Source organism: Phalaenopsis equestris, unplaced genomic scaffold (genome assembly GCF_001263595.1).
Source record: "Phalaenopsis equestris unplaced genomic scaffold, ASM126359v1 Scaffold000002, whole genome shotgun sequence".
Lineage (NCBI taxonomy): Eukaryota > Viridiplantae > Streptophyta > Magnoliopsida > Asparagales > Orchidaceae > Phalaenopsis > Phalaenopsis equestris.
In genome coordinates, this window is record NW_018164444.1 from 44,583,132 (window position 1) to 44,610,060 (window position 26,929).

The following is a 26,929-nucleotide window of genomic DNA, read 5'->3' on the forward strand; positions in this document are numbered from 1 at the left end:
CGTAGCCTCTAATATTACTCCATGTGGGATCGATATCCAGGACTCTATTAGAGCCCTGTATTACTTGAGCGATACGTATACTTGCGTTGATAAGTGTGACTTTGCAATTGTTGAATATTTTATACACATCTTTATCAAATTTATAACCATTGTCAAGTTTTTTGCGCCGTTACCGGGGATTTAAATCTTTTACTAGCAGTATCAAATTCTTGTATTTTTAAGTATATATAAAATCGTTGTCAGCTCTTAATTTACTTTTCAATTTGACCAATTGAATTGTTAAAGTATGTTGTGAAACATATGATCCGGGAAATGGAGTATGAGTTCTACAACAGAATGAGAATCATATTTAAGTCCATGAAGGAGTATTTCGTTCACGGAATTAACTGCAAATAAATACGGAAATATACATTTTTGGGTATAAAATTGGAGATTTTTAGGGTGATAGACTAGAATCCCCAATTTGATCTTATTGTTTAAGAACTAAAGCGAGAGTTAGCCTTTAGGGGAAGGGAAGTGGGAGCCAGTATCCTCCTAGCCTAGCCACAGATTGAGGGACTAAACCTAAGATTTACCAATTATTTTTAATAACATTGAATCATGGTAGAGAATTAGCATTGCTTATATTTGATACAATACAAATTTAAACCATTTCTCTCATCTTATTTCACCAAAAACTCATTGTAGTGAGAAAGATATTTTTTCATATTAGAAAACTTCATCACATAAACATAGATTAGTAGTTACTATTTTAAACTTTGTATTTAAATTCTACTAGTAGTTAAAATTTAGCTTTGATAGTGTTTTAAACATTTAAAATTAGTGACAGTAATTTTGTTTTATTTCTGTGAATTTCCTAGTTAATTTATTATTTCAAATTTAAACCTTCTTCGTGGGATTAATATTTGAGACTTAAATAGAAAGTCTTATATTACTTGATAACTATACATATACTTGTGTATAATCCCAGCATTAAGTGCTTAACATTATTGTTCATAAAATACCACATCAAATTTTTGTCACCGTTGGAAAGTGACAGTGACTTTATATATGCTTAAAAATACAAGAATTTGATATGGTGCAAATGAATATTATGATGGAGATGTTGCAAAATATTATTGCGACAGGCATGATAATTGTTTCGTTGGTCGATGGTCAAGAATTCACCAGTATTCTCAATAAATCACTTGTAAATCCAATACCTCGGGCATTTAAGGTACAAGACGTTTCTAAAAGAAGAATTGAATTAATTCCTATAACAACGCAGCCGACTTCTCGATGTGTTTCAAGTGACGATGAACGTGTAAAAAATACTCAATTCAAAACTTCATCAATGAAAAGATCAAGTCTGTCATAGCCTCAGAGCAAATTGAGAAATTAGTGAGTCAAGGTCACCCTTATCTAGCTGAGTATGATCAATTCTCTTATCCAAAGGGAAACTCAATACCAAACTTTAATAACTACAATGGCAATGGTAATCACAATCAACATCTAGCGCAATTCAAGGCATCATGTAGCAACACTGGAGGCTCAGATGCATTGTTATTTTACTACTTCATTAATAGTTTGATAGAAAGTTCTTTTGAATGGTACACAGAGTTGTCAAATGACTATTAAAGTATTCACATAGCTCAAAATGATGTTTATTAAGAGATTTGTCAGCGCTACAAAGAAGACAATTATTACCGATTTTGCTTTGGAGAAAAGAAAGAAGAGTGAGTTGGTGATAAACTATATCACTTGTTAGTGTAATCTGAGCATGAAATGCAAGCAACCGTTAGAAAAAGAGCATGCAATTCAATTATTAATGAACAACATCGATGATAAGATAGTATGCTATTTATGCATGACTTCTATCTCCACTTTTCAAGAACTGCTAGACAAAGTTGTCAAAATTAAGGAATTGAATTTGTTAAGGTCTGAGAGTAATTTCTATAAGCTAAAATAAATAAAGGTGCAGACTCAGAAAAAGCGAAGCACGCATCACTTTTTTAAACTCTGATAAAGGAAAGCATCCAACTTATGAGAAGGTAAGAAAAAAATAGTCAATTAACTCTAATCCTCAGTAAAAGTTATTTTTAAGAGGAAATGATAAGCTATGGAACTTTGATGGCGGGAGCTGCCAAACTAAAGGCTACATGCTGAAGAATGAGTATATTCTTCTCTTAAGGAAAAAATGAATACAAAATATTCATTTAAAAGAGATAGTGTGACAAAGTTATTTCATCAAGCTCTCAAAGCTGGTCTTGAATTGCCAGAATGCAAAAGGCCTAAATACCGACTTTTGGCTGGTCTTGAATTGCCAGAATGCAAAAGGCCTAAAGAATCAAGCCAAACTAGCAATCCAAATTATTGCCCATATCATCAGGTAGTTAGCCACCCTATTAAAGACTGTTATGTCTTTAAAGATTGGTTTAAAAGAAAATGTAGAAATGGGGAATTTATATTGTCTGACAATGTTTTATTTCACCCTAAAAGAGAGTGAACAAAGATGGTTACGTTCTCTTTCGTACCATCAGCTAAAGAAAATATAAAAGAGGAGCCAAATCAAGATGAGGGATGGAAAATTGTGGTCTCAAAAATAACTGTGAAGATGTTAAAGCAGTTAAATGACATCCATGGTGTGAAGTGGAAATCTCCTCTAGAACCGGAGCTCAAGTTAGGAAAAAGACCTATGGTAGACACATCTGTCTCTTCATCAACTCAAAAGTCGTCCAATCATGCTAGCTCATCTCGACATAAGAAATACAAGAAATCAATCGAAGGGAAGAAATCTAAGAAAACTGAAATGAAAGAGTATTAATAATTTGGAAGAGTATCATCAACCTGCAAGAAATCCTATCAAACTTGCAGAGTTCATGCAAAGACTCCAAATTATTGATTTTAACGAAGAAGATAAGGAAGTAACATTCCCTGTGGAAACATGTCGAGTTATATCAGTGACATTGAACATTCTTGGAACTTCATCTCAAACCTCTATGGTGTCCGATTCTTGTCAGATGGCCTTACAAACAAATGATAGTTAAGAAGACTTATGTTTTCTCAAAGAAAATGAGCACTTATCATAGACTAAAGGGGGAATAACAAAAGAAACTTATATAGAAAGCACATCATCTGAAAGTTCTGAATTAGATGAACTGGTAAAAGTTCAATTGTGAAATAGTAGATATTACATTCATCACAAAAAAGGGGCCCATCAAATAATGAAAAAGAAAAAGATATTGTGGTCATTGAAGATGTATTTATAAAATACCTGAAGAAGAAATCAATTTTAAGTAGTCCCTATCGACTACAATATTATGTCGTATCTCAAAAAGTTTCCTGAATGACTTAGTGTGCATGATGCTCTCTTGATATCGAAAGAGCTCTACGAAACTTTGATTCAAGCTCTCAAAGAGCTGGAAAAATATGAGTCGTATTTTGCTCAAAGCTGTATGACAAAATTCTTGCAAGTCTAGGACGTTCCAACAATCACATTCTATGAGGAAGATCTCATGCTTGGGACGTCAGAGAATAATCGTCCGTCGTACATTTTAGTTGATTGTGATAACACAAAGATAGACAGAATCTTGATCGATCCAAGTTTTGCCGTAAATTTGATGAAATTGAAAGCACTAAGATGGTTGTATTCTGACATCAGCCATTTGTAGTATGAAAATTGATGATTCATGGCTTCAATGATAAAGGCCAAAAAACTTTAGGAGCCTTAATTATACCACTCAACTTAGGCAATTATATACAGAGAATAAATTTCATATAATTGATTGTGGTACTTCATTTAAAGCTCTCCTTGGCCGATCGTGGATTCATGAGTACGGGGTCGTTCCATCAACGAAATAGTAGTGCATGAAGTATCTAAAAAATGGACAAGAAACCACGATATCTGGTAACATTTGACCCTTTTCTGCTCATGAAGCTATAATATGCGAAGATGCAAAGCATTTTATGCCAAATGAGTCAAAGTCTTCATAGTCTACTAAAAATACGGAGTCAACCTCGATGACTGCAAAACAACTTAAAGGAGGGGAAAAGGAAAAGCAAAATGAAAAGTGGAAGACAACATCAACATCTCCCAAAATGAAGTATCTTCCACCTAAGTTGAACAAGGTCATTTCCAAAGCACAGTCACCATGTTATCAATAAATAACTTTCATGAGCCAATGTGTATGTTATCAAATTTCATGAGCTTAGAAAGCCTGTCATCTCTAAAGCATAGTCACCATTTTGATTTGTCAACTTGACCCGCCGACCTCACCTGACATTGTGCTAGCTGTCATGCACCAATTGCTAGAATGAACTGTCGATCCCTCAGCAAGCATCCCTTGGGATCGACAAACTGTCAAAGTAAACATCATCATTAAAGAACAAAAATATTTCATGTCCTTTTCTGAGTCATCTGATATTCACATCATAATTGTTTTATTGAACACCGTGGAGATACTTTGTTCTATACAACCTTTAATTTTATATTTTTCTCTTTCTCTATGTATGTTCCCTCAAGAGTAGAGTGTCATTTATTAAACTCTCCCGCCTTTCAAAGGGGACACACACAAACACGCAGATAGAACTCTGAGAATTTATCTTCTCCTTCCACCACACTCTCTCTCTCTCTCTCACACACACACACACACACACACACACACAAGGAACCGAGAACTAGGGCTTGGAGAGCGCTAATCCATCATTTTCCACCTCCTTCATTTACAGGTCTTCCCCGTGTTGTGTGAGCTTACAAATACTATGAGACCTTAAACCCTAAAAGTATTATATGTATATGTATATGTATATGTGTGTGTGTATATATATATATATATATATATATATATATATATTATCTAATGAACTCCTCGAGAATATTTGACCATGATAATCTAAAATAGAAAGTTCACCATTGAAGCAACTCCACAGAAGAATACCTGCTTGGCTTGTTAATCATTTACAAGTCTCCGACTTTCCTTCTATTGAGTTCACATCTTCTGACCTAAATCTTTGGCCATCATACTGAATCAACTAATTTTTGTACCAGTCTCAAATATCTTAGTGGTGAATTAATTACTATTTTAGTGCATCTTAATTGATTGCTATTATTTTTTACTTTAACATTGTCAGAACTACCTGATTTTATTTGTGGAATTTCTAATAAGACAGCAGTCCTACAATAATCATTAGGAGATATTAAATATATAAATGAGATGAGGCATTTAATGATTGAAGAAAACAGGCTTTTTGTTAAACGTACTCAACCAAGACAATCAATGCATAATAAAAACTTCAGTATTACCTTTTTGAACCGTTAACACCCTGAAGTCCTATCATAGGGCTAGTTCCACTGTCGGCGTTGTTTTCAGCGACATAGTAATGGCTTTGTTCAGCACTTCTAGCCAAACGATATAGACCGTCTCTTATGCACAACTTAGTTCGCACGCCAAGCTGATAAAAACAACGGAAAGATAATTTTAGCGCGGCTAATAAAGCGCCAAAATAGTCCCTATAACTGTTGACGTGAGTCCATTTTAGTCCCACAATCTATAAAGGTGCCGAATTAATACACATAATATTTAAACTGGCACTGAAATAGTTCGTATAGAGGAATATTAGAATCCTAATTTAAAGAATATAAGAACTTATTTGATACTTCTTTAAACCCAGGACTAAAATGGCTCATTGTAAATAGTCAGGGGACTACATATTTTGGCATTTTACTTGATTTTTTAAAAAGAAGTGCATATATACAAGGATATGAGTTGACCCTTGCATAAAAGGTGATCAACTTAAACCCAAAAGCTGTAAAAAAACATTCCATATTTAGACTGTAAGCAACAAAGACTTAGAAGATTGAAAAATACCTGATCGATAATCATCTGAAGCTGCTGAAAATTAGCTGCTGTTAGAGACATATCATCAAGAGAAGTACCACTCATGCAAGAATTTCCATGTAAACTTGATGGGCCTATAGTAACTGCTGGTAGATTTCCACTTGTATAGACTGATTTTTTATTACCTTCAACTTCATCTTCAAATTTATATTTTCTTTGAAGAGAAGAACTTGCAGCCGCAAACTTCTGACGTCCAAACATATTTTCGTTTTTCTCTATCGCCACTGATGTCATGGAAATGGGCCAGGGTAGATTCCCTATGAACTGAGGGGCATGGTTCGATGGATTGTTTGAAGTTGCATAATCAGACAAAGCACTGGATTCAGCAACTGGTGAATTAAGTGTTGGACAAACATGTTGCAGTTCAAGGATGTCGCTCAGCTGGGCTTGAGGGTTGTAGGAATGTAGGCAGCTGGAAGCATGAGACTCCGACAAAAGGTTTTCAATTGAAATAGCTTGAGAATAACAAGGTTGAGGAGCTGAAACGACGGAAGAAAGAAGTTCCGGACTATGAAAATTTTGTATGAAGCCACAACCACATAATGAGCATTGTACGCTGGATCCTAAAGTTGAATTGACTTTCTTCCCTGTGGTTGTGTGAAGCTCCTTAAGAGTCATATTAATCTGCATTGCTCAAAAACATAATAAAACAAAACTTTCAAACAGTCATATGGAAGAAAATGTAGTTAGTTTTACATAACAAACCATATATTTAGTATTTACATATCAAACACCTAAAATTTTCTTTATAGATTTATACCACAAATCTTTCATTTCACAATGTAATCAAAACGTAAAACGCAATGCGATGTAATGCTTTTATTAACTAAAGTGCTATAGATTATATAAAAATATTAATGTAGTTTATTAATAATTACAAAATATAAAGTATATCTTACAATTTGATATAAAATAGAAAATAATGTGGTGTAATATCTAATTTGAAAACAAACATTAAGGGTGAATATGCAAATTGAAATTTTAAATAATTTCTACTAATTTACTACAAAAATTAAAAACTACAAAATTGTAAATAAACTATTATAAATAAAAAAAAACTAAAATTTAAAGAATAAATAAATTAATAAAGTTTCAAGTTTCATAAAATAAACTAAAATAATTCTAGTCCTTTATGCCCTCTCACTAAACTATGAATCAAACTGATCGCCTTGTTCATCGCTTCAAAGTATATTTCAACGAAGTGAAAGGGTATCATACACTTGACATCACCTTACATGTGAAATGTTTTTTAAAAATATTGACATCACATAAAAAAAATATAACTATTTAACTTTTAAAAAATGAATTCATTTTGAAAAATCAGGTAAATTTTTTTATGAGCTAAAATATACGCCAAATTTCAAATTTATTTTATTTCAATTGAGTTAATTTCTTAAAATTTTATGCCTCAAAATGAATGATCAATTGTAGAGATATAAAAATTGAAAGTTATATGATTTATTAATTTAATTAAACCGAAATTATTTACTAAATCCTTGCTGTTCACCTCAAGCGCCATTTATTCGTCGGTGCACTCTAACGGGGGGTTTCGAGAGCCTCCGAATTCTACTCCCACCTCCCAATCCTCTTCCCTTCTCCTCTCCCTCACGGCAGCGACTCGGTTACGCTCGGCAGAGGAATTCCGCCAGAGCAGTGAGGACGAGCGGCGGTCTGGGAGCTATAGTTCAAGGTAGGGACTGTGAGGGAGAAATCTGTGAGTGCAAGCCCCTTTTTCACGCTAATTTTGACATTCTCTTCCTTTCCCACGTCGTTCTTCTCGGCCCTAGAGAACCCACGCCTCTAGTACTCTAGTCGGAGTCGGGATCGTGCTCAGACGCACGACAGCGAGCAACAATCGGCTAGGTTTGACAAAATCGATAAGCGCGAAATGGATTTTATTAACATTTAAGGCTTTTATTTTTTTTTTCTCTTACTTACATTTTGAGATTTTTCACGAATCACGCATCGCATGGAAAGCCATTTTGGTGTTTGGATCTCCGGAACGGATTCTCACATGAATTCAGGAAAGTTAAAGGAGTAAGCAAAGTCTGTTAAGAAGAAGAGTTAAAAAAAATTCACAGCTTTGGAGAATGGCTAGTTGCCGAGAAAGCTATTGAATGTATGTTTTAGCAAATTAATTATATTTTCAGTTCAATCACTTTATCAACTGCAATATCCTGAATTCTATATAGTTTAAGATTTCAGGTGGCATCCAACGTCTGACAAATTACTAAAGATAGAGGTGTGAGTAACTGTGCTAAATTTTAGTAATCTTCTTTATTTCAAATTTTATATTTGACTTTTATGTATGCTCTAGTTCGATCAGATCCTTCATATTGTTAGATAAAAAATATATTCATGATAAACATAATTAGAAAAGATGTACATGCATGAAAGCTATGCATGAGATGAATGATTTTTGGATGGATATTATATGTAAGATAGAGATGTAGGAATATATGTATGATGTAAGAGATATGCATGAGATAAAATATATGAATGATATAAATAAAATACTGTGATTTAAAAGATGTGTATGATAAGTAGTTGCGCAATAGAGTAAGTATGCATGTTAATAGATGCATGAAGATATCTCGGAATAATGAATGAAATAATTTATATGAATGCTTATATGTGCATGTTCCGAAGAGGAATTCACCTATAATGGTATAAAAGATATTAAATATCGGTCAGAGGCGATGAGATAATATTGGTCAGGGGCGAGTAAACCAGAGTTTAGCTCTCCAAACAATTGTGACGTTCACATTGGTAACTGCTGTGCCGATATGATAATATCGGTCAAAGGCAGTTAAAAGTGTTTCCACTCTAAATAATTGTGATGTGTAGTTCACTAACCTTATGTCGACTGGAGGTGACGAGATAATATCGACTAAGGGTGTATAAGATTTTGTTGACGGTGATCCTCACAGAGATAAAAATGTATGTAAAGAGTGCAAAATAAAAGTAAAGTTAAGATAAATGAATACAAAAGATTAGTATATGTTTATTATATCATTGATACATACATTAACATATATAGGATTTCTTATGAAATATTAAAGTTTAGCATATTAAATGTTTCTTTTTAGAGATATGAGAGATCAACATGCATATTTTATTCTTTTTCTTTGATTACTGTGGTTTAGACATGTGAGTACTCCCGATTTATTTTTAGGTAACTCATTATGTTGCTTTAATATTATTTTTAGGTTTTAGACATTTGAATAAGATGAATAGAAGATATTAAATATGTATAGAAGACAATAACAACAAACAAAAATGTAAAAATTTCTACTTGTTCATTTTAATTTTTTTCTCTAGTGCTTCTTTCATGTAAAACTTGAATATTAAACTGTTTGTGATAGAAATATAACAACATAAAATTTTTTTTCTACCGTCTGGCTGTTCGTTCTTGCCCTGGTTAATTCCAAGTTTCGGGTTAAGTCTTGACAAAATATTGTGAAAATTTTGAAGTTTAGGTGTTAGATACATAAATACATAAGAATTATGTGGTATGTTTGTAAATCTTACAAAAATGAAGAACACGAGTGAAATACATAAGTTGTCCATTATTGGATATCATATGTTAATGAATTTGATCTATTACGTCAGCTATGCCGGGCATAACAGAAGGTTGAGAAATTTAAATTTGTCGCACTAAGCTAAATCCACAATACCCTTAGCTTTAATAAGAAAATAATGTGTACAACTAGGCTATTCCTTTTTCATGTCTTTGACTAACATCTTGATTTTTGGACAAAATTACTAGATGGTTCTAGAATTTTAGATTCATGATTATTATGTTATAACTTGGTATTTAATCAATGTAACAAATAATAAAATAAACAAGTGGGGTCAGATAAAAATAAACAAAAGAAAGAGCACATAAATTTTATGTGGAAATCCCAAGAAAGAAAAAACTACTGACAGAGAAGTAGAATTTACTATGTCAAAAAAGGTATTACAAGTGGAGAATATATATACGAAACAAAAGAAAGATATTTATAGTTTTAACAATTTCTTTTTAAGGAAAATAATTAAAAGAGAGAATAAAGTAATAACACACGGATTGTAATATAAGACTATTATAAGCTTGATCTAATGGTTGAAACCAACTTCAGTTCGTGTAATCATAATTTTCTTATGAGACGATAAGTGCGACTCACAAAATTCAGGCCACAAGTTTAGCAATCTCCACCTTAACACAAATTTCCAAATAATATAGAATTAAACTTTTTCCATTTTCACAAAGCTCTAATGATCATGAATGAATACCAACCAAGTTAAAACAGTGGTCAAAACTGGCTATTAGAACTACTTTAGTCACATATCCGTAGGATTATCATGGGTACTGATCATGCTCACCATCATATCACCACGAGCGATAACTTTACGAATGAAATGATAACGAACATCATTGTGTTTAGTTATCTCATGAAAAATTTGGTCTTTGCTAAGATAAATAATAATCTGACTATCACACATCAGTGTGATTATCTTCAAATCTTCGTTAAACTCTTCAAATAGACGTTTCAATCAGAGAGCTTGTTTGCAAATGTCAATAATTACAATGTTCTCAACTTCAGTTTTAAATAGTGCCAATGTTGTCTGTGAAGTAACATTCCAGCTAATCACACAGGTACCAATAGTAAACACGTATCCTATAAGTGATCTCCTTCTAACAATATCTCCAACAAAATCTGAAACAACAAAGCCAATGACTCTATCTGCAGTCCTCTCAAACTACAAAAAATATCATTTGTTTCACATTAATACCAGATGATCCATTGAGCTAATTTGTAATATTTTTTACCCGGATTATTTATATATCTACTAATTCACTGGTTGTATATGATAAATCTGGACGATAACATTCCATAGCATCTATGAGAGATCTCACTGCATTGAAATATGAAACTCAAGATATATATTCAATCTCATCATCATATTGTGAACAAAAATCCGATGAAAGCTGAAATACACAGTTAATGAAGTACCAATAGGTTTAACATGCTGCATATTAAATATAGACAAAATTTTTTCAATGTACTCTTTTAAACTTAAAAATAATTTGTCTGAGGTGCAATACTAAGTATTTTCTTTGTAGTTCTCAAATCTTTCATCTCAAGTTAAATGCTAAGTTGAGTTTTGAATGTCTTGATATGTTATTTATCCTTAACAATTATCAACATATCATCGTCATATAAGAGCAAGTAGATAAATGATTCTTTATTATTTTTCTCAAAGTAAACATAAATATCATAACTACTTCTAAAATCATGAGTAATCATGAATGAGTCAAATTTCCCATACATCTATCAAGGAGATTGTTTTAAACCCTAAAAAAATTTCTTTAACAAACAAACATGACTTATTTTTTTTGTAACTATGAAAACCTTCTACTGCTGCATATAGATATCCTCTTCAAGCTCTTTAAGAAAAACTATAGTCTTTACATCTAACTGCTCAAGCTCAAGATCAATCTTAGCCACAATACCAAGTAAAACTAGAATTGAGTCATAACACCAACTAGACTTGGTCCGGTAACACTCTCATAAAGGCATTCTACACATGCTTGTGTCAGGAAACTCTAAAATTTTTATTATATACATTAAAAATGAGCTCTCATATTGTTTAACAAGGGATAACTAACCTGGCCATGTCTTTTGCTCTTTCTTAGTGGTCTTAACACGGAGACTATTTACAAATTTTTTCATGGATTATTTTGTTGAACCTTTGATAATTTTATGTTGTTATTAATCTATCATAAAGATTTGATTGCACGAATCTCCTCTTTACATATGTATCTTGTGGATGAGTTATGCATATGTTAAAGTGGTATTTATAGTTTAACCGTTAAGTGACACCATTTGTTACTCCAATTTGGATAAATTTCTCGCATCTGTTGATTCATTGTTTCAAACAATCAGTTTTGTTCTCTATTTTCTTAATTTACTGTAAACCACTTCAGGTGAATACTATCATTATTAAACAACTTTAGGTTAATGCTGGTATTATTAACCAATTTAAACTATCAACGACAATGATTTTATTCACATTGAGTGTTACTTGCCTACTTGAAAGAGAAATTTAGTTGGGATTCACATCTTATGGTTACAGAAAAAACTTTGGTTTAAAGGCATTCTTCATTATTTCTCTTATAAATTATTTGATCACAATTCATTTGTATGCTTAGAGGCACGCCTAACATTGTAAAAAATCTATGACAATCATATATCCTATGCAATAAAAATATTTATTTTAATGAATTGCTGACTACTCTTGACTACTTTTGATTTGGTATGTGCCAGTATTTATGAGTCATTCTTGGTCGTATCTTGGATCAAATGCCTCCAATTGTCACTAGCCCAACAATTTTGATTAACCCTCCACCTACTCATATAGTTCATAAAATCCATGCTCGTGGGTCCATGTCCTCCTATTGCCTGGGTCACATAGAATCCTAATTCAATCTCTCTCCATTATTTCTAGTGTTAGCATTTCAAGCCCAAAGATATTTTGGGATAAAACTTTAAATTATTATATACTACAAGGGCAAAAAGTATACAAACACCATCCAAAATATATTTGAATTGAGTGAGAAGGTTTTAATATGGCCCATTGAAGCTCATTTTTTTAAGTGTTGATTCATTCACCACATTGGCTTTATTATCAATGTATTTCAATTTTAATTCTTTTGGGGCGATATGAGCACTCAAATCCAACACCTTTGATTCATTCATTACATTAGTTTTGTCAATGTAGTGCACTTCAATTCTAAATTTTTTAGAGCAAGGTGAGCTCTTTAACCCAATACATGGATTTTAAGGGAGAATGAAGCCTTGTTTAAATAACAATAATATTTGTTTTAGATGGAAGAAAAATAAAATAAAATGATACCTACCCGTCGATCGCGTATAGGCTTAGCATACAACACCCCCATTGCATTGTCTTCGTACCATCTATGCCTGACATTGCTTGTAAGCACTCGTTACGCCCGCGAGCCTTCGTCTCCGCTGGCTTGACACTGTGCTTCTTATTCACATACGCTCGCATCTTGAGACATTCCTCTGTGATAGCATCTCCTCAGCGCCCTCGCGCTCGACCCTTCCAATAACGGTCGATCCTTGTGCTCATGTTGCCTGTGCTCGACATATTCACCACACTCACACGGGCGTTCCCTATGCTTGACATGAGCATTCTGCCAGGGCTCTCTTGCTCGACCCGACCCTCGTAGTCCACGTGCTTGACGAGCTCCTTTCACACTCTTTAGTTGCGTTCACCGGCCATTTTGTTTCTTTTCTGCAGCCCCACTGCGCTTGGCGTTCTTTTGACCTACGGGCTTCCCTTCCTCTGGCCCGATCTACGTGATAATTCTGGTCCAGGGGTTTGCGGTGGTGCCTTTGCTCCTTTTTTGTTGCTACTATAACACTCATTTTAGATATCGTGCTTTGGACTCCCTCTCGCTTTGTTTCTCTCATCCGCATCCATTTCGTTTAGATCACCAATTGCTCTAAGGTATGTCTACTTCTCCACTTGTAAGCCGTCTCTTTTGGCTGTGAAGCTACTCACATTACTGGGACTTTTCCTTCTAACTCTCCTTTGCTGAGCGTTCCCAGCATTCTTCTTTAGGTTTTTACGGGGTGGTTGGTCCTCTTCTTAACTCTATATATTCTTAGAATGGCTTGGAGCTACTCATTGAATGTTGACTTTTTCTTGTCAACATAAATCAACTATCTTATTAAAATAAGGAGATCTATGAATTAGTTGTGCCGTTTGCCTTTTGCCTTATTGTTGAGTTGTCCTGAGCCTTGTAGCATGTCTATTATTTGCAAATTCTTAACTGATTTTATTTGGTTGGGGATTATTCTGTTGGACTGATGAGTTCTTATCATGTTCTTATCAAGTTGTCCCAATAATTCAATTGCAAATGGCATTTCTGTCAGTAAATTTATTATGTTGATATCTTTCTTATGAATATGTTGAAGTGGTCAACTTAGTTTGACTAATTTGTGGATTGTCTGCTACTCCAATTTTGGTGGTTTTTTACTTTTTTTTTTTTTGCATCTTCAGATTCACTATTTTTATCACTCCATTTATACTCAGTTATATCATTTTTGATGATTTTGTTTTTTAGGGGATTGCTTCTGCAGTTTGGTTATCACCATCAATGGCTATTGTTTAACCTGAATTTGGATGTGTTTGAAGGAAACTTGGTTTAACACCTCATCTGATGGCTACTGGTAGAGATGCGTTTGAAGGCATTTCTCTTCGCTATTTCTTTTGTAAAGTATTTGGTCACAACTTCTCATAATGCTTCAAGGCTTATCCAAAATTGCATAAACATTATGACTATGTGAATCTTCCATTAGCTGCAAACCGTTTCTTTAATGAATTGGTGGTTGTTTTGATATTTCTCGTGGGCTTAAAAAATTGAACACGACTCTCTTGAGAAAGCACACGGGTTTGATCAAATTCCTATAAGATAGATTGGATTTTATATAAAATATTACTTAGAGATTTTATGTTCGTTTTACTGGAATTTTATGTTCTGATTCTAAATTTCTCATAAGCTTAAGCTTTGGTTGTTAAATTTATTGCTAATAATTCATTGGATGAAGATGAAGAACATTCAATTAAAATTAGCCTTTAAGTGTTGAATATTTAACGAATATTATCAGCAAATTTTTATTTCTGATTCAATCAATTTATCTATCATCTTTAGCTTAGAGTGGATGGAGGAAAGAGGGATGATGAAACCAAATAAAATGTCATTGTTTCATCATATTTGGTTTATTGTGAATCATATTTTATTTAGTTAGAGAAAATAGTTGACCCATTTTGACCAAAATTTTTATCAACTACCTTAAATTTCATTATTTTAGAGAATTTTATAGACCTAAAATGAGTGCTTGTCTAAGAGATTAACTTCATAGTGGTCTTAATTAATAAAGAGTTTTGTGTCATATCAAGTATATTATATAGTTTGCCATTAAGGGATTTAGAACATTTAAGAACTTGCGGACTTTGACCACAATCATAATTTAATGATGCTATTTTACAATAAATCATCCAATTAGAGAGCTTAAGTTATAATTGTACTTTTTATGGTGCAAATTGGCGACAAAATCATACTGTTAGATGATACATGTTACGTTCTTGCTATCATGGGATCTTCGAGAACGCTCATAATGATGTAACGAATATGACATGAACAACTGTTAGCGTAGATTAAACTTATTTGCACTCTTGATAAATTTCATGTGGAAGTGAATTGATTATTTCTTTAAACATAGTAGTGGAAAATTTTATATGAATGTATTTTTTTAATAATTTTTTTTTAACTTTGGTAATTTTTTGGTTTTCTATTTTTATCTAAAAATAAACTAAAAATAATTTATTTTAAGTGTTTTGTAGTAATAATGGAGGTCCCCTCTAGTTGAGATTTTTATGAACACGGTCACTATTGGAATGTTTGAATGATTTTATTTTATTGTTTTGGATATTGTCAACTCTGCCTACTTAATTACAGAGGATTGATATCATGATTTGTATATGATTTGAATTTATTTGAAAATTGATCATATTATAGATCTCATCAACTCTATTATTATACATAGAGAATCAAGTTTATAGATCAAACTTCTTATTGCATTTTGTGAGCATAATCGCATTGATAGTTTTCATTTTGAAATAATTTTTCTTATAAGTGATTTTAAAATCCATATATACATGGCAGACAAAAAATGATTATTATAGATTTTACAATTAAGTTTTGGATTGCAAATTTGCTTGACTAAAGAACATGCTTTTGAACTTGTTTCACAATATTCATTAAAAGGTAAAAGTCTTGCTAATTCTAGTCTTAGAGTAATAAACTTAAAAAGATAGGACTTATGATTTTGTCTTGTAAACAGGGCAACTAATCCAAAAACTTTTTGATTCGTTGTTAACCCAAACAACCACTGGAAAACCAATATTATTGCTGATTTCAAATAGAAAATTACGATCGATTCACAAAAAAATTGAAATTGCAACAATTGACAAAACAAACCCACACTAGGGCTGGATCAAAGGGGGTGTTGGTGGGATGTGATTGGCGAAGATTTGGGCTTCCTAAGATGTAGCAAAGAGTGGAATAGTTGGGCAGCAACAAAGTGGAATGAGGTGGGCTATGGCGGCAATATAGGATGGTTGGACAACGGTAGCATGATAAGGTGACAAAGTTGGTAAAGTTGAACAAAATTAAAGCTCATATTCACCATACCACATAATGTCCTATAGAATTGACTAAGGATTTTCACATGTTCATATGAAGTGATGATTTTAGGTACGTCAGGAAGATCTACTATCTCTTTGAAGTAAAGATCAACGAAATATGTAGTTTTCATCGTCTTGTGACAAGATATAAAATATGCCATCTTAAAGAATTATTCTACAACCATAATAGTAGAATTTTTGGATCTTTGTGTTTGTGATAAGCCCACTATGAAGTCTATGCCAATATTCATACAACTCTAAGATAGAAAGAGCTGAATAGTGATTCGTATTATGCCTTCAAGTCTCAGTTAAATGACACAACCTAAACTGTTGGACATGCTTATCCACATCTTGTGCCAATCTAAGACAATCGAATTTCTTTTTTACTAAGTAAAGAGTCTTATTCTTGCTGAAATGTCCTTTCATTTTTTTTTGTTGCTTTCCTATAAAATACTCTCTAAGCGAAATCCTAGAAATTAACGACTTATGAAAAAAAACATATAATATTAGATCCGTGATATTACTTATATGGTTACACTTGTCAATGGGTTCAAATCTCTTGGAAATCCTCATCAATGACATATAAATGTTTCAACATTTTAAAACCAACTACTTTCGGCTGCATAGTAATGATCAATAAATGGCGGTGGCATGAACTTGTTATGGTTCCCTTTGCACATGAGCATAAAGTGGAAAGAGGAAAAAAACTCAATCTGAGAGACATGTTTACGCTTTACCTTACTTTTGATTGATCATGAATTGCAGGGCCTCGTGATTTGTGTAAAGATTGATTCCCTTAGCTAGCAGGTAATAGCTCCAATGGTTGAGGACTCTCATTGCAACATATAACTCCTTGTTATGGGTGAAATATTTTTGTATTGAATCATTCAACTTTTCACCGAAGAATGTGATGATGTGTCCATTTCAGCTTAATACAACTCCAATTTTTATGTTAGAGGCGTCACACTACCTCAAACATTGGATTAAAATTTGAAAGGTTTAGAACAATGATTTTGGTAGCATGCTGCTTCAATGGATCAAAAGTAGCTTGTGCCTAGTCTAAGCATAAAAACCTATCCGCCATGAGGAGCTCTATTTGTGATATTGATATAGGACTTACGTTCTTGATGAACCTCTTATAGAATGAAGTCAATCCATAAAACTGGAGCACTTAGGTAAAAGACTAGGGCTAGTCTGATTGAAAATAGTCTATCTTCATTGGGTCTATCTCAATGTCAACTATTGAAATAATATACCGAAAAGATTAAGTTTGTGCTGTTAGAAAATGACTATTCTTTAGGTGCCCATGTAATTGCTTTTTCTGAAGGCTTGAAAAGTCTTTTAAAAGTGTTGCGAGTGCTTTTTTTTAATGATTATATATCAAAATATCATAATATTAAGAATCATAAAATTTTTAATGAATGCTCGAAAAACCTAGTTCATATCAACCCCTTAAAAAGTACTCTGTGTATAGGATATGTTAAATTACATGTTTGTTTATTTATAAGAATCATTCTCATCTTGAAAGCAATGACATTTCATTGTTCCCCGATTCTCATTCGAATTTGATGGTAACCATTACATAAATTAAATCTTAGAAAAAATATTAGTTCTACTCATCTGACTCAATATATCGTCTATTCATGGGATTGAGAATCTGTACTTGATGCTGATTTTATTTACGACCACCCACTATTAATAAATATATATCATGATCCATCATTTTTGCGCACAATCAAAGCTGATATAACACATAAATTGGTATTCTAATAGTCTAATTTTCCCTCTATCCATCAAGTCCTCTACCTACTTTTGCATTTTCTCATACTTCATGAATTGCATCCTGTAGGCTAGTTGGTTTTCTAGTATTGATTCTGGGAATCGATATGTAATATGCTAAATCTCTCATGGTGGACGTAATCTTGATGATAGATTGCCATTCATATCATCTTGAAATTCTTTCAATAGTGTTTGCATTGCCTAAGGTATTATATCTTCCTTTTCACTTCTCTCCAACATCACCAGTACTAGTCACATTGGTATTTCTCTTATAGTTAGTAGAGATGTAGTATGATGCACTTTAACTCTCATATTTGCCTTAGCAATCATCACAATAGGTTCCTTCGAAAGCAGAAGTGCTAGTGTTTTCTATTCTTGATAAATGAGTTGGTGTTCTTATGACAATGAAAATGTGTTCCCTTGTCATACTTCTATAGGCAGTATAATAGAATGTGAAAAACATTTAGAGACGCGATTTCATACCACACATGCTCCTGTAGCTTGTCTTGAATGGAAAAATTTTATTAGACTGATTTTATTCCCTTATATGAATCAAGTTAAAGAGCACGACTAAGAATGTTTATGGTGGTGAGATTTATCCATTATCTGAGTACACATTATGTTCTCACAATTATCTCCATCAATAATGAAGTTGCACACCTTCCCTTTTACAGTACAACAATTACGAAAGATGTGCCAAAGCCAATGTTGATTTTTTAATGTTTGGTCTGAAGGATTCGTTGAACCAGAAGCTTTCCATCATAGGTGAGGAGCATGTGCTCATCCTCATTTTCATTATCTTTTGAATTTCTACTATTAGTTTTTTTTAATTATTTTATGCTTAGTAAAAGAAATCACTCTCATGTTTGAATAAATGGTGACAAGTTGTCCAACTTTATAACATTTGAAACACTTTCTAGCTAGAAAGATTTTGAGGGTACTGATCTGATCACTCTTTTCTTTTTCATGTGCTAATATTTTCTCACACAGAGCAAGATTTGATTATTTTGAGGAAGTACCCTTGCTGCTTGAACCTAGGCCTGAGCCTTGTTTAAAGGGTGGAGTAGACGTTATGTCGCTACGTTGTTTCTCCACTTTTAGGGTTAAGGGTTAAGGTTTGTGCATATTGTGAGTACTAGCATGGTTGCAACTACATTAGTTAAGGTTTGTACATATTGTGAGTACTAGCATGGTTGCAACTACATTATATTAATAATAGATGATTGTCTCATTCTTTCAAAATACTGTGCTATAGTGCTCTTCTCTGGTTCTACCAACTCATTATGAGTTATTCATACTTAGCTTTATACTCCTCCATGGATAAGCTCTTTTGTTATAAATAGTGAAGCCTCAAAACGAAACCCTTCTTGTAGTGTGCTAGGAGATATTTGTGTTGCATCTCATTCATCTTAGAGTAGATCATGTTCTAGCTATTTACGTCCTCACAGGCACAGACACTTTTGATTCTCTCACCACATAGAAGTGCTTTGCTTTAATTCTTCCCTTTGCAGAATGTCTTTGTACTCAAAGATCGATTCCACAGTTTAAAGCCGTTCAATAAACTCTTTTAGATTCATATGACCATAAATATCCAGTAAATCAATATTTATCTCAAAATCACTCTCTCTTCTTTTATACTCAATATCAAATTGGTGAGATATTGGTTTCTCATCACTTAAAACTTTTTGGTGGAAGGAGTTTTCATCTTCTACATCCGATTAGCCACCAGTATAGTTATGGGTAGCTAAACTGTAATTTAAGAATTTCTCGCTGCATATCATCCTTGGTAAGCTTTTTAATATTTCTTTGGTGCTTTTCTTTGTTGGCATGGTAGATTTCCTTGACTTGGTGTTTCGGCCAAGGCAGAGGTGGCAGTTTTTGAGTGGCTAAAGGTGAGAGAAACTAGGGTTATGGTAGAGTAGGTATATTTATATGTTGGTAGATGGATTAGCTTATATGACTTTAGTTTAAATGAAGGTTAATAAATTCCTAAAATTTTAGGTTTTATATGGCTCTAATACCAAATGCCATTTATCCAAAACTCCTAGTGTTATTTCAGGATTAAGAGGTGGGGATCTTGTATCTAAAAGCAAAATTTTGATAATAACAATGGTATGGAGGAGGAGGAGGAGGGGAATAACTATTATGTGAAAACAGCTGATGATGATGTCGGGGGTCTACGGATGTAGAGGAGGATCCACCTTTTATTCCTAATCAAGTTGCAAACACACCATTTGCAAAAGGAAGATGATGCAACTCTTCAAATAGGAGAAATTCAAAGAAGAAAAACCTTTAATGTTATATATATACATAGCAAGCAAACAGAAAACCCTAATTCATCTCCTGGATATGGTAAATAGCAGCACCAAAGGGGCCCTGCCAGTTCTTGGGGTAAAATCTCTGAACCAGCCTTGAAATTCAATCGGTCGCAGTTTTGTCCAGTCCTGCTCAATACCATGCGGTTCACGGTTGCCCAACGTTACTGTTGCTATTTTTGACTTCAAATTATACTATATATCCTAAAGATTGAAGAAGGATATATTAAAGGGATAGATTGAAGAAGGATAGATTGAAGGGATTCACGCAGCTTCATTGGCTCCACCTATCAAATAGAAATGTGCTTCGGTTGCGGTCTACAAATTGGCTTACCTTTTGGCACCTTTACTCCAAGCAAAAAGTCTTATCTAATTATAACTAAAATATTAAGTTGAGCAGTAAAGAAAAAGTTTTGAATTCTTGTTTCGTATTGAATGTAGGAAATCTGGAATTTTGTTAAGTTCTATTACTACTTGAAACATAAACTCTGATCTAATTGGAAACAAAAACTTAAGTTGGATACTAAGGGAACAATCTTTGAATTCTTGTTCTGTATTAAATGCAGGAAATCCGCAATTTTTCTTAGTTTTATTAGAACTTGAAAGAGCATTTCTTACCTTGCTAGGATCTCTCCATTCATTTCCATAGCCAATATGTTCAAGCACCGAACTTTTCTCAGCCATCTCAGCATGAATATATGCCTGAGACATACGGGATCATATAGAATATGCTAAAAGGTAGTATGACAAAACAATGATGTTGATTTGTCAAGTAATAAACATTTCAACTAACCCGTTCAGATATTACCGATCTTTCAGCCTTTTCCGTATTCAAATACATTGGTAGAGGACTACAGTGGGGACCATAGATGGTCTCAGTTTTAATGGCTGATGGTTCAGTTGCCAGCAAAATATTGGTGCACAAATCTTGATAACTTGATGTATTGTTAAAAGCACTCAACTCTGAAACTGAAGATGGTACTACTGATTGCAGCGTATCTTCCATATCAAGAAAACCAAGCGAGGCGGCTGAAAACGGTGAGATCTCATCTTTGGTGACAGTGCTCCATTGCGCAAGTATAGTGCCAATGTTTCTCCAAAGACAAATGTTTCAGTTAAAAGTAGAAAGCATGAAAACTAATAAGGTAATGACATTGTAATTTGTATGTAAGAGGCAAGATGCATGTTTACCTGTTTACTCTGTTAAAATCCTCAAAATCTCCAATAATATTAGGACAATCATAAAACTGCATATCATCCTCTCTATCCCTTTGCCCATTTCTCAATACAGTACCAAAAGCATTGGCTGAGGAAATATCACCATATTTTTTGTGATGTGCAGAACCCCTTTTCCCCTGGAATGGATAATCCGAGCATAATGTGTTGTTTCCTGTACCTTCTTCATCTTCTCCAAAAGAACTAGTGGAGATTTTAGGCGCTTGGCAATCTAAAATGGTGTTGCCTGTGCTGTACTTTTTGAGGTCTAATGCTTGAACCGTTTTTTCAGATTGAAGAGACCATGAAGGAACCTTTATGTTGGAACTTCCCTCTTTTAGAGCAGACGGAAGCACTCTTTCATCTTTTCTTGGTAGAGAAGGTACGTTTGCAGGACTTTTGCTGAATATACTTGTTTTGACACGACTTACTGCTTCATATAGTTGCTTCTTATGAGAATCATTAAAAGTCACAGATTCGAGTGCCTGTTCACCATCTTGAAAAGGAAGAGAATGATCGAAACAACTATTTTTATTGCCAAAAGTGTCTTGTATCTGAAACATCAGGTAATTACCACGAAATTTTATTAGGCACATGACATTTATTAATGTGGGGCAAAAGTAGGCCACCAAAAGTGGCTAAGATATGTGATACTGCCTGCGATGATATTTAGGAATGCATTACAAGTATTTATTTCATCAAGTCAAAAATTAAAGAATAGTTCCTGCCTTTTTAGTTTAAAGCATGTTTGAAAACTAGAAAAAATATAAATTATATGAGAATGTGGGAAAAATAGATATCGCGACTCATGATGAGCACATAATATCGAGGACAGAAGTCACGGATAGGTTATTTAAGTTAAAGGGTAAGTGGATATTAAATTTTTATAATTCATTTCCCTTTTATTTATCTGCAAAATAATATGCATATCTGTAAAGAGATCAGTTAATTTAGCACAAAATCTCTATGTTCCTTATTGTGCTTTATTATGGAACCATGTTCCAAATGCCTCGTGGTTTAATGTTCTACTGAACAAACGGGAAGATGCTGAAAAATGCTTTATCTGACTATTGTGATAAATCACATGTATACTATTGGATAAACAGAAATTCAACCTGTGATGGTAATTTGACAATATAAAATTATGGAGGACGCTTACCAATTAAATGTCTCCTGATCTTCGCGAGAAAAAAACTTGACAACTTGCAGTTAAAATAGAAATACCTAACAGTGGTTTTTCTACTGATTCAATTTTACATGTATTTCAGAAGAAAATTTTAACGGGAGGCCACAAAATTATTTCCATTTAGTTAAAGTCAAAATCATTAAAAAATTCAGTCATAAGCTTATAGTCTTTTTTTATTTCATTTTATTTCACTACCTCACTTGTGATGATGTGAAATATAATGGTGATCTATAAAATTTCATCAAATTACAAGTTTTGCTAATAGGCCTGCATCAGCGTGATCTGTGGCACAATGCATAATGCCTATGCCTAGATGTAGGAAGAATCACAGACCTTCATTCACAAGAAGAAAATATGGGAAGAGCGGAAACTAAATATCATTATCATAAACTAATCAATATCCAATAGCATGTTAAAATAACTAAAATCTTCTAAAACAATGAAAAAAAAATCAACATCCTAAATGCTTATGTTGGCCAGCATAATCTTTGCAATCCAAGATCAGATGACACTATTCAATCAAATTTCATTTGAATATTTTGCCTCTAAAAATGAGGAAATGTTTGAGAAAACACAATATTTATCTCATGGTAGTAGGTTTAAGAGTTGCAATACTTATAGGAAAAAGTACCTCAATTGGTTGGCTCAGGATGACAAGAAACTAAGAGTTAAGAACAGCTATAACCGACCCTATGTAAGAGAAAAAAAAATAGAAATAAACTAAACCGATCATTTATTGAGTGCTTTAGGTGAGGATATCATTAGTTTGTTTTTTTGTTTGAGTATAACTAACTAGGCTAAATCGTTATACAATTTAGTCCTTTATAAAGTATTTATCAATCTCAACGTGCTTATTCTATCATGGTAGGCTCCATTCTTAGGAATGCTAATAGTAGGTAATTATCACATACCATTATCGTTGATTATGCAGTGAGAGCTTTTACATCTTCAAAGAGATGTTTAAGTACATACCTTCACAAATTTCATGGGCAATAGCCTTCAATTCTTCCGCAGCATTGTAGCAACAACAAATTATATTTTACTTATTGATACTGTTTTAGGGCTCCTAGATGGTATTCAAGATGCGGGTTTAGAAGGGATGTGAGTGTGAAATAGTAAGGGAAAGATAATATGCGAATCGACGGTGTTTGGAGTGGATTATGAGGATAAGGTGACTATTGGACAGCAGTTTGGCATCAATCAGTGGCTGTCCCGCGAGCTGTAGGTCGGAAAGCAGCGATTTCCTGCCGGAAACATCAAGTAACAGCGAGTTGGATGGCTGCTCGTCTGAAAATAGTAGGTCGGATGGCGATACGACGATATACTGGTTGTAAAGGGGTTCCATAATCTGTTCCTAGGCAAGATATAAACACACCACTTGCAAAAGGAAATGCTATAACACTCTGGAGAGCGATATTTAGAGAGAACACTTCTCAATTCGTCAAATCAGAAAACTCTGAAGCCAAAATCCTACTATGTCATATATAAAAGCCCCTCATAGAAAAAATAAGGGACTTCTATATGAGAAAGTAGGAAAGAACTTGAAAGGAAGGAAGCAAATGGAGGGAAATTGTTGAAAATAACATAAAATAAATTAAACGAAACTTCTTCTGCCGCTATTCCCGCACTCGTGGAATTGCTATAATTGCGGTATCGCTGGATTCCCACAATCGGGTTTTGGGATTCAGCGATCTCTCAGTTGAGTGGGATGCTCTGCATCATTCTGTCCAGCTAGGAGCGGCTTCTTCTTTAGAAGAGCCTTGATCCCATTATTGAATGTTCTTTCTCGTAAGACACCTGTCACGATTTCGAATGTAGTGTCTCACCACTACCATTTGACTATCTATCTGGGATGATATTGATGAACTGAGTTGAAACTTAACACCCATATTACTTCATATAGCATTGTTTATCTAAGGAGACTAGTTTGATTCGACCTTAGTTAACAGAGAGCTTGGTGCCTTATTAGTGTGATTCATAACTCAATGTGGTAAAAACTACGAGAAACATATAGGCTAAAACATTGATTCTAATATAGTAGAGCCTCACATTGACAAAGTATTTGGGTCACATCTTTGCAAAAAACAAATTATTGAATATGAATATAATAGTATACTTGACATGACATTGTATTTTTGTGAATATGGAGGGTGGATTAAATCATATGATTCTTGAGATTGGGTTGCGGGATTCTATGATCCCACAGCTGAGCAGGATGACCTGCATCATTTATTGACATGATTAAATTTTACCAAATATGTGTAATAACTAAGTGTAGATTTACATAAGATACAATTCTTCTCTAGTTAGCATGAATGATTATTTCAATAGTTATTTCAACCCTGTTCTCTAAGAATAATTTTTCGCGAAAGTGTATTTTTAAGATATCATAATATCCTATATACAACATGAGGATGCTTGCTTGTAGGAGTGTTTATAAATTGACTAATAATACCAAAAGGAAAATAAATATCAAGTCTATTATGGGATATGAGATAGTTTCCTTACTATTCTTTGGCTATCACACTTTGTCAACCTTAGTTCAATCTTCTTTAAAAGAATCTCTATTTAAAGAATTCTTTCACATGTTTGTAGGACTAACCCAAGCATCATAAACTTAAGAAAATCCAAGCTATATTTTTGTTAAGTGATGCATATTCTCTTGCTTGATCTAGCTATTTTCATACCTAGCATCAATTATCTTAACCAGCTAAGGTTATTGATTTCAATTTCTTTTACTAAGATAGATTTTAGCTTTTCTATATTTTTTTATGATCATCTATCAAGATGATATCATCAATAAAAACAAGCATGATAGAAATTTTACCTTCGCACAATTTTTTGGTATTGACCTTCATATCTACACCGCAACTCGAATCAAGTGAAGCTAATCAAAGGATATACAACATACAAGATTGTGCGAATTGGGTCCAAATTGCCTCATGTATAGTCGAAATAGCCAAAAAGTCTCTCACTCACAAAACGGATTATATGAATGCATTTAAAATACCAAATTTACCTAAAAAGGATGTTTTTTTTTATTGATTTAATCAAGTGTCACAAAAACGATGATCTAAAACGTGATGTCACACGAACCAGATTTGAAATGCTTAAATTATCATCAAAATGACTCAAATGTCATTCAACCATAAATTAAACTGAATCGATAAGAGTCGAACATCAAATCTACCCAAAAATGATATATATATTTTTGGTTCTTCTCACAATTACAAAATATAAAATTAGCCTACATATAAGATGATGACATGAAATAGACACATGCGGTCGAACAACAAAATTTATGAACAAAAATACATATGAAAATTAATTGATTAATAATTAATTAATAATCTTATTATATATAAATAATTGGAACATGTTTAAAAACAAATCAACAACAACAACAATACTAATACTAATAATAATAATAATAATGATAATAATAATAAAAGCCAATAATTGCTACCAATTTTCTTACTCGTCTCTGTTCATACCCGTGCAATGTTGAAGCCATCTTGTGGCCATTTCCTCCATATCGTCTGTTGCAGTTGAAAAAATCAAACCTTAAATCTAAGGTTATTTACGAGCTCCCTTTATTTGCTCTATTTACTCTTTGAGTAGCTACCGATCTCTCTTCCCTCTTCGTCTCGCTCCCTTACATATGCAAACCTCCATCTCTGCTCGATGCAACAACTACCCAACTCGTCCATTGTCGTTAGTCCATTCTTGCTATTCTCCTTCACTCTTGCACTCTCGATTCACCATCTACCCACAACAACGACAATCTTGGCAAAATTTTAGTAGCCCCGCGAACATGCCTCATCTGCTGTGTCTCTCTCTTGATAGAGGATCCTTGTGGACATCTATTGGTTGTTTTATTCAAGATAACCTTATTGACTTGGGTTGGTATGTTTATCTAAGGAGACTAGTTTGATTCAACCTTAGTTAACAGAGAGCTTGGTGCCTTATTAGTGTGATTCATAACTCAATATGGTAAAAACTACGAGAAACATATAGGCTAAAACATTGATTCTAATATAGTAGAGCCTCACATTGACAAAGTATTTGGGTCACATCTTTGCAAAAAACAAATTATTGAATATGAATATAATAGTATACTTGACATGACATTGTATTTTTGTGAATATGGAGGGTGGATTAAGTTTGCTTGATTTTAAGTGATATAATATTTATTTAAATATTTAGATTTTTATGGTATGAGAACTTAATTTTATGAATAAACATCTCTAATTGATATTCACATTCAATATAATTATTATCGGGATGACATTTGAAAT

General features: G+C 33.3%; 1 protein-coding gene and 2 long non-coding RNA genes across 11 annotated transcripts in view; 2 read left to right on the forward strand and 1 right to left on the reverse strand.

The window, feature by feature from the left end:
• Positions 1 to 5,281: 5,281 nt before the first annotated feature.
• The window catches only part of LOC110021769, a gene marked incomplete at its 3' end in the record, with an annotated part of 48,191 nt that continues 26,543 nt past the window's right edge, over positions 5,282 to 26,929 (reverse strand). For both annotated transcript variants that reach the window (XM_020720397.1, XM_020720403.1), the window contains 5 exon segments: positions 5,282 to 5,430; positions 5,847 to 6,500; positions 20,849 to 20,932; positions 21,024 to 21,324; positions 21,422 to 21,999. In XM_020720397.1, coding sequence (XP_020576056.1) covers positions 5,282 to 5,430; positions 5,847 to 6,500; positions 20,849 to 20,932; positions 21,024 to 21,324; positions 21,422 to 21,999 — 1,766 coding nt within the window.
• On the forward strand, positions 7,384 to 22,165 carry LOC110021777. Of its 8 annotated transcripts, XR_002293698.1 has the most exons (8): positions 7,384 to 7,739; positions 7,854 to 7,995; positions 8,069 to 8,118; positions 14,014 to 14,119; positions 18,590 to 18,680; positions 21,225 to 21,375; positions 21,738 to 21,827; positions 21,921 to 22,165. It is a non-coding gene; the product is annotated as an uncharacterized LOC110021777 (long non-coding RNA). The 8 variants fall into 8 exon arrangements; XR_002293702.1 differs by lacking the exon at positions 21,225 to 21,375; XR_002293697.1 differs by lacking the exon at positions 18,590 to 18,680.
• Positions 19,012 to 21,129, forward strand: LOC110021801. Its single transcript, XR_002293706.1, has 3 exons — positions 19,012 to 19,030; positions 19,080 to 20,968; positions 21,050 to 21,129. It is a non-coding gene; the product is annotated as an uncharacterized LOC110021801 (long non-coding RNA).